The sequence below is a fragment of the Ananas comosus genome, linkage group 6, assembly GCF_001540865.1.
Source record: "Ananas comosus cultivar F153 linkage group 6, ASM154086v1, whole genome shotgun sequence".
NCBI lineage: Eukaryota > Viridiplantae > Streptophyta > Magnoliopsida > Poales > Bromeliaceae > Ananas > Ananas comosus.
Window position 1 is genome coordinate 12775001 of NC_033626.1, and position 9875 is coordinate 12784875.

Below are 9875 nucleotides of genomic sequence, written 5' to 3' on the forward strand. Positions count from 1 at the left end.
TAAAAACTAAATTTTATAATTTTTCAATATTATTTACTTATCAAACGAGTAGTTTAAAAATAAATAATTGAATATAAAAATTTCATAAAAAATAATAATAAAAGACTTAAATTTAAGATCAGAGGTACTGATCTTATTCTAAATAGTGAAAAGAATTTTCTATAAATATTTTATCAGATTTGAATTATTTTATTTTACACTGTTAAATTCATAAACGCATCACATCGACCATTAAAGTTGTCAATTTTGAGACTTTTTAGTCACTAGTCAAATAATGTCGAAAAATTATGAAATCTAATTTTTAAATACTTTCAATAATCTAGATTAAATTTAAAAGAACCGATCGCCAATTTGAAAGTCACATCATTGAAAATAAGTTGGTATTATAAATCACAGCAAAGATAAGATGAATGGCCAATGATAGGACGGTTCGCTGGTGATGTGGTAGACCAGGTGTAGATAGGTTTTTTTTAAAAAAAAAAAATTAGAGGGGGTGGGTACGATTAAAGGTGTCCAAAATATCCGATATCCCATACCCGATCCGGACCCTACCCGGGCCCGAACCGGACCCGATAAAAAATGAATAGTATACGGATAAAAAAAATTACCCATTAAAATTTCGGGTATAGGTCCGAATATTTTATACCCATACCCGATTTGGACCCGACCCGAACCTAACTTTTAAATGGGTAGGGTCAGGAATAGTTTTCAAATCCGGACCCGGACCCGGACCCGATAAATATCCTATGGTAAATAAAAAAAAATAAACTTTTGAAGTTGAAGGATCAATTTTAATATGACTTATAGATGATGAGTCACTATGTATTTTCATCCTAATGAACTCTAGCCGTCTCTTTTACTCATTACTTTTTTCTAATTTTTTTACTCTTTGTTTTCTACTCTTTTTTTTCATTTCATTTCCGCCAACAATATTTCATTGTCAACAATATAGTTTGTTTATTGACTATTTAATAAAATTTATAAAAAAATATATTTATACGGATATCCGTACCCGATTTAGACCCGATCCATATTCGATTTTGAACGGGTAGTATACGGGTAGTCACTATCCAGATCCGCTCAAATAGACCCGATAGATATATTAGAAACTTTAGTACTCAGACCCGGACCCGACCCGAAGTTAAATGGGTAGGGTATATATATTTTTTTTGTAACCATTTCTTTTTAGAATATGGATACAGTATATTAATTATCTAGATCCAATCCGGTCCACGGACATCTTTAGGTACGATGACTAATACTTGATGACTAATATATATATACGTAACCTTGGTAAACTGCGTGGAACAGAATAGACCGACAAACGAACCTAAATTTAATTTATTAATAAAACGAGGCCGTTCACCGACTCGTTGACTGACCCGATCGGGCTCCTTGGACCACGTCAAAGATCACCACCCGAGCACTCCCACCACCGCTTCTTTTAAACGTTCATTTCTTAAGATTTTCAACATTTATTAAATAATTATTAGTAATTATCATAAAACTTTTTTCAAAACTATCATCAGCACGCTGGTTATGCCTTGGAATTCACGTGTGGACTAATCAAAATAAATTTTTATGTATTGTAGTTTTATTTACGGGCAAAACAAAAAAAAAAAAAAGAAAAAAACTTTTCGCATTTGTCTGGTGCTTAAGAATTAAAGTACAATGCTGCTAAAATTTGTGAATTAAAAAATTTGACTAAATAGCACGAAGAGCCTTAGTTCGTCAATAAAATGACACTTTTAGAAAAGATAAGGTTTAAACATATCTCAATAGCTTCGTTCTACAATTCAAATTTTTAAGTCCTAAAATCTTAATTCGGTCTATCCGTGCTCTATAAGTTTTTAATTTTTTGATCTATAAAATATTTTGTTAAAATCATTGGTACTGAAAATAGGAGTAAAATTTAGAGTGCACGAGGCATACGAGGATGGTATAGTACAGTGGTTGACCCCCTCTAAATATTTTGTCCATTTGGATTTTGGAAGGGAAAATAAAAGAAAAACATTCAAAACCTAATACCGTTTCCTTTCCGCGGCTCGTACCTTCTTCAAACTTCAACGGTCAACATTCAAACCCAACGTATGCCANCCGAAACAATTCTCATAACCCAAAACATTAATTCCACACACACACACCCACGCACGCACGCGCATCTCAACTCTCGGATTGTTAGTTAATAATCGATCGATATATATAGTATGGGCTTGAAGATCCCGCTGATGAAGAGAAGCCGAGTCGCGAATTCCGGAATGGATCTCCAGATTCCGGCGCACTTCCGCTGCCCGATCTCGCTCGACCTCATGCGCGACCCGGTCACGGCGGCTACCGGCATCACCTACGACCGGCAGAGCATCGAGACGTGGCTCGAGCTCGGCAACGGAAGCTGCCCCGTGACCGCCCGGCCCGTCGCCAACGAGGAGCTCATCCCCAACCACGCAATTCGCCGGATGATTCAGGATTGGTGCGTCTCGAACCGCGGCCTCGGGATCGAGCGGATACCCACCCCCCGCGTTCCGGTGACGCGCACGGATGTCGCGGAGATCCTGCAGGAGATTGCGGTCTCCGGCCGACGCGGCGACGGGCCCCGCTGCGGCGAATTGGCTGGGAAGCTCAAGGGTTTGGGGAAGGAGAGCGAGCGCAACCGCCGGTGCATCGCTTCCGGGGGTGCCGCCCGCGTCTTATCGGCCTCGCTCAGCCAACTGGCAGGCGAGTCGATAGACGCATCAAGATCAGCGGTCTTTCAGGAGATCCTTTCTGCACTGACGGTTTTCTCCCCTCTGGACGAGGAGTCACTGCGGCACATCGGATCCCGCGGGTCTCTGAGATCCATCGTCTCGATCCTACGCAACGGCGATCTCGCGGGGAGGCTTAGCGCGGTCTTGGTCCTAAAGGAGCTTGTTTCTTCGCTACATTCCGAAGGTATAGACGCCGTGGCGAGGACCGACGGACTAAGCGAAGCGCTCGTGAAGCTCATCGAGAAGCCCATTTCGCCGCAAGCGACAAAGGTTTCTTTGATCGCCACCTACTATATGGTTTCTTCCAGCAACATTGTGGCGTCCAAATTCGTCGAGCTGGGTCTGGTTCCTTTGCTTCTGGAGAATCTTGTGGACGCAGAGAAAAGCGTGTGCGAGAAGGCTCTGGGCGTGCTGGATGGTCTCTTCAGTTGCGAGAGAGGCCGAGAGCGCGGCTACGATAACGCGCTGGCGGTGCCCGTTTTGGTGAAGAAGATGTTCCGCGTATCGGACTTGGCCACGGAGTTCGCGGTTTCGGCTCTTTGGAAGCTCTGCAGGAACTACAACAAGGAAGCAGGGAAGAGAGGGGGAGATGCCGGGGGGTGTTTGAATGAAGCACTTCAAGTTGGGGCCTTTCAGAAGCTGCTGCTCTTGCTGCAGGTGGGTTGCAGTGGGTCTACAAAGGAGAGAGCAAGTGATCTGCTTAAGATACTGAATGGGTCTAGAGGAAGTGCGGAGTGCATCGAATCAGTGGATTTTAAGGGCCTGAAGAGGTCTTTTTGATTGAGAAAAGGTGATTATCTGATAGTGTAGAAATGGATAGAAAAAGATACAGTTTTGATACTTCTTCTTCTCTTGTTTTTGTACAAAAAGGCATAATTAAATTAAATTATACTTTGTGTCAGTTTGCAGCAATTGACGTAATATGAAATGAATCATCTGATTAGTCTTATTGTATATGAAGTGCTTATCATCAGAAAAAGGATTCTCCTTACTTTTCAAAAAAAAGAAAAGAAAAAGGGGGAGAGAGAGAGAGAGAGAGAGAGAGAGAGAGAGAAACAGAGAATTAATGCTTATCTCCTAGTAAGCTTACTAAAAATATTTAGTTATTATATCTTAGAGTTGAGAAGTAGCCGTAAAATTTGACAGGGTAATTAGAACAGTTGAAGGAATATTCCCAATTAAGTTTCACCAAAAGGATTTAAAGCGACTTAATTAAAAATTTGGAAAAAAGATAAGAACGTGCATAGAAATTCCCATCATATTAATCGTGAATGCTTAGTTCATTTGCATATTATTTGTAGGATGTTGGATTTTTGGGTTGAAAATCTACAGTTATTTTCTTTTTTCTCGATTCCAGAGGCCTAAACTATTTTAGTTTCTATTGTCTAGTTCATTTGTTTAATGAATGAAACGAATTATTATGAAAGGTTGTGAACTGCACGCGATCTAACTATTTTAATGCCTCACTTTTAGGCCCCAATTTCATGGAGCATTAATTCCTAGTGCTTCGCTAGATGTATCCAAATCACATTTGTAGAGCATTTGTATAATCTCAAACACTGAGGAGATAGATGGGTACCATAACACGGATGGTAGCCGCGTTAAGGAATATTAATTGGTAGAACCTTTTGAAAAGTCAATGTACTTAATAACTTTTACATGCAACTTGAGCCAAAAAGGATTTGAGATTGATTATGTACGTCTCTTTGACTCTAACTTATTCTCAATCAGAAGTGTTGTTAAAATACAATTCGTCTTCAAAAAATTTAAATAAATTTTCGTTTCAAGTTGAACTTGTATATATAGTAAAAGTTTATAACATCATTAATTTGACAACTTCAAAGTTGCCTGTAGAAGCATTAAATTCAAGTTCTATTTTTTTTTCCTTTTTTTAATTTAGAAATTCATTAAGCTCTGAAGTTCAATGTACACAAAACTCAATGAAGTTATGATCACCAGAACATGTATTTGCATGTCTCTTTTTTTCATTTGAGCAATGCTATATGTTTTTGGTTGTGATCCTATAAAAAGCCCATAGTTTTGCACTAGCTGTTCTTACCAATTTTTTCTTTTTTTTTTTTCATTTTGGCATGGCGCTTGGGAAAAAAAATTAGTACATTAATGCATCTTCATAGAATACCCTGTCAGCACACAAGAGAAATGGAGAAATAGATAGAGATGTATATTTTTAAATTTGGAGGATGTTTTTAAGAAAAAGAAAATGTAACTTATTTCATTGAATATTGTTTGCAAAAATACACACAAAAAAGAGGTTAGGCTACAAAGGTGTGGAAAAAGTTTGACGAGACAATCAAACTAAGTCGTGAATCTCGCTATATTGAGGAGATTCAAGCCCTTTGCAAAGTGGTGAAATTTTCGAGCTGGTGCAGCAGATTACTTGTTTGTACTCTTCTGATTACAATAGTTCGGTTCTTATCATGTGGCTCCACTAACTCTAAACAATTTTGAGTCTATAACTTTGGTAAGGAAAAAAAAAAAAAATCTTTGACCTCTCTCAGGTAGAATAGAGATAGTAAAAAGAATATGTGAGATTTATGTATCGTGTGTCAAAGAAAAAAAGAAAAAAAAAAAGTTAGACCTACTATTTATGAGTACAAAAATTAAGTGGTCATAGATTACAATAATTAAATGCCTAATTGAAAGGTTTGGAGTTTTAAAAATAAAAAGCCACAAGTTAGAAATTGAAAACGTATAAATTATGACCCACCACCATGAATATATAAGCTGCATATGTACGTAGGTCATTATAAATGCTACAATAAGAAAAGGTGCAACTCCTTGAGACAAGTAATTAATGGGATATTCAAACACAAAAGCAACTTTATTTCATTTAATAATAAAATGTTCCAACAAATAATAATAGAAGAAAATAAGAATTGGTTAATATATCCTTCCAAACAGTTATGACAAGTATCAATCTACGTAAATTTATACGTATATGCGTGTATCCTTCGATTGCATGCATGTACAGTGACTATGATCGATCTCTTCATCTCTTCATCATTTATGACCCGGGCATGAGCCACTGTGGTTGTTTGGGTCATTAGTACACCCTGAGTGCGTCGGCGACGGCACAGAACCCTGTGGTAGAGACTGCAGAACGAGGCCTCCGGCTCCGACCGCCCGCTGCCACCCTCCTAACGGCCTCGCCATGGTCGACAAAGGCCGCCCTGAAGCGAACATCAACAAGAGTAAAAATATTAACCTCACAATAAACCTCCTCTTCGCGAACTCACTCATTTCTAGTTGTTTCTTGTGTAGTGATCTTTTTATTGATTAAGTTGCTAGATGGATGAACTTCTGAATGTACTCTGTTTAGAACTTTAAGAGCTAGCGCATATATATATGAGGCTTATGAGACACTTTTTCCATTTATTTTATGAATTCAATTTAGATCGCGGAAGTTGCATTGGTCGTGACCGTCTCTTTCGTGGACAATCCAAAGAGATTCAAGTGGAATTTCTCTCATTGTTTCCGCGTAGTTTTAATGGTTACAATTTAAGCGAAATAACATGGAACTCGAAAGAGAGCATTGAATATAGTTGAGTGTAAAATGCACGGCATAATATAAATATATATAGTTTCTTAACATTCGACTAAGTTACAGTCAATGAATTAGTCTCTGAACTTATCCAATTTCTCACGACACCATTCACGAGTTTCATAGCAAAATTGGTGGCAAGTTTGAGGACTATATGTTCATATATAGAATCTCTACCCACTTGACTCAGATTAAGTTTCAAACATATTTAATTCGGTAATTCCGTGGGTTGAGGGCATGCATTAATTAATTTGTTTCTCAATTTGACCCCACAATATATTTCTTTTGGGTCCATTAATTCTAAAACAGGGCAATAAATTCAGGTCCAAATCAACGAGTTTGATCTCAACCAGCTCTTTCTTAACCTTCCACTACGGTTCCTCATGGTTGGTCAAACAAATGCTTAATCGTTTTTTGTGCATCAATTTCACTGTTTTGGTCGTACGAAGACTAGGTGACGCATACGTACCTGGGACAGAATATTATGCTTCATGTCAAAGAGGTCAACGCGTGCAAAACATCTTCTACGTTTTGAATTAATCTTTTATTATTATTTTCTTTGTTGACCCAACATTAATTCTTAGAACAACTGTGACCAGTTGATGGGATATGAATGCTTAATATATAGAGTTTCACAACCTTCATTAATTTGCACCTATCAGGAGAAACACATATCTCATGTATACGAGTGTAAATTAAGATTCGATGAATGATCATGCATATTGTACGAGAAACTAAATCAAATTGTCGTATTATTTATCTTTGGTAATTTGATTTTGATGTCTTCAACACGTATAAAATAAATGTTGTTGTTCTTGGAATAATAAAACGCTGGCCAAGTCTCAGTGCGTTGATTATTCAGTTGCTTCAAAAGTAAAGCTATATAAACACTGGACTAAAGAGGGCTTTTCAAAGTCACCGTTTTGGCTTTCCTCGCAGGGAAAGCTCTTTATTTCCTATTAATTTGGCTGCTATAGCAGTACGCTTATTTTCATTACATACACTTCCATGTAAAGAGCAAAACTTTATGTAAAACCCTTTTTTTTTTTGATTAAACAGGGTTCTACCCTATTTGTTTACAGTCGGACGATAAGAAGGGTTCAAAAAGGCGAAAACCACACAGGTGAACGATCACAAAAGCGAAAGAGAAGAAACAGGCAACATGTAAGTAGTTGAGCCGACCAAAACAGATCTCCAAAAAAGAGCCGTTTCAAAGATACATCTTCTCAGAACGTCGCTACGAAGTAGACGATTGTCAAAGATTCTCCTGTTTCGCTCGTGTCAAACACTTCGGTGGGAATAAAAAAAAAGTTATATAGTACGGGTTCGAGTACTAAGAAAGAGAACTCTTTTAAAGTCAGAATACTATTAAGAATTTAATTATTCTTTCCCAGCAATAAATACTCTTGCAATTAATAACTATTAATTTTTATAATAATTTTTTTACAATAAATAAAAATCATTACAAATCGTTGCTACAAATTTTGTGGTAATAAATAACTAAATAATATGATTGTATTATCATAACAGCATATTGTTGCAATAAAATTTATGTTGAAATAATTGAATATTCAATACAATTAAATTGATGTAATGAAATAAAATTGTAATCTTTATTCGAATGCATCATGTTGCCAAGTTATTATAGTAGATGGCTGTGAAAATTTTCAGAAAAATCAGTTAGCTTGTGTAATCCTTATTTGAATGCATGTATCATGACTTCTTTTCTTTTATAGTGGCAGTTTCATTATCATAATCTCATAATGTTCACATAAATCAGTTGCAATGTACCTGCACTATCCTATAATTGTACTCAACCAAGCCATGAAGTAGCCTTTAAAGGCTATGCTGATCAGTATTGGAATAAATCGGGGATAACTAAATTTATCTCCGCTATTCTACCAAACACGTACCCTAAAACAAAGACAAGAACGACTATTCCGATCAAACAGGATTATTTTAAATAAACCTAGAATAACTCTCAAATATTTGTTCCTACCATTTCAGCAAAATAATTAAGGCTATTTTCATGTTTCTACTTAGCTAACTAAAAAAAAATTAATATATGCGAAAAGTACAATAATAATAAGGTAAAAATATACAAAACCTATCTGAATTATAAGTCATTTTGAATCTGCGCGCTACGTACCCAACCTTTCAAAATTTAGATTTTATTATCCAACCATTACATTTGTTTGATTTGAGTCGGTCAACGGTACATTGACTTTAAATTTTAAACTAATTACTTATTTTAAAAAAACTTATAGTTGTAAGAATTGTATGAAGTATATTTGCTAAATATGTAAACATAAATGATGTATTCAAATTTTGAAGTCAAAATACTGTTGTCATATTCAAATCAAACAAATTGAAAGGTTAGGTAATAAAATTAAAATTTTAGATATACAACTCAAAATAGTCCATAGTTTAAATAAGTTATGTATATTTTTTTTCTNTAGAATAACTCGAGAATAACTATTTCTTCTTTTTAGCTGAATAAGACTAATGCTTTTACTTAAATAGCTAATTAGAAATAATTAATGTAAGAGAAAATTATAATAATAATATTGTTGTTGTTGTTTTTATTATTGTCATCATTAGCAATAAGAATAATAATAATATTTATTATTGTTATTATTATTAGTAGTACCGCTACTATTATTATTATAATAAATAAAATAGCATATATTATAAATATAATATGCTAAAATATATTATCTCCAATTATTTTTATATATATTTTTATTATTTTTTACTATTTTTGAGATAAATATCAAATGCATTTTTGATTATTCTAAGGAATAAATTTTTTGTTAACCCGTATAATTTTAGAATAACTAGTTATTCAAAAAAAAAAAAAATTGCTAGCTAAGAATGTTAATCTCAACCACACATTGCTTAAAAAAATTATTATTAACTATAATAGAATTAGATTATAGAGACACTTTTGCGTAAGTATCCTATTTATGCCAAAACTTTTTTAAAAAATCTGATAAGTCCTAAATATAAAGCTCAATCTAATCAAAAATAAAAAGTTTCTCTACTCAACCAACCCCACCCAGCCCACTCAGCCTAATTACAAATAAAAAAGGAAAAAAAAATGATCACCATCTCCTCTTCCCCTCCTCCGCTGCTGCAGCCGACGAGATAGGGTTCCGGCGGCTGGAGTTCGGCCGCAAGGATCTCGTAGGGACTGTAGAGGGTTACGATCGCCACGTGTCCCTCCGTCATAGGTCGCTGGAGGGCTGAGTGTCAAACATCAAGGCGGCCCTACATATAGCGATCTCACATATAGCAACACTTTTAAAAAGTATTGGTAATTTAGCCAGCATCACTTTTTTTGACCTATATCGATATTTAAAAGTGTCGCTATACATACACCGTTTTTGTTGTAATTAGCACCCAAGATACTTATACAATGTAGTAAAAAAAACTATATATGTTAATTTATCTTAGAAATTTTGCAGAACTAGCATAACGAACAAATATATTTATTATCTCATACAATTGAGAAGAACAAACAAACAACCATATATATTGTCACACAAATTCTCCCTAGTTTAATTTCA

At 35.5% G+C, this 9875-nt stretch overlaps 1 protein-coding gene across 1 annotated transcript; it reads left to right on the plus strand.

The window, feature by feature from the left end:
- LOC109712240 (U-box domain-containing protein 21-like) lies at positions 2104 to 3698 on the plus strand. The gene has a single exon (XM_020235699.1). It carries the CDS (start codon positions 2208 to 2210, stop codon positions 3522 to 3524), a length of 1317 nt encoding a protein of 438 aa, XP_020091288.1. The 5' UTR covers positions 2104 to 2207; the 3' UTR covers positions 3525 to 3698.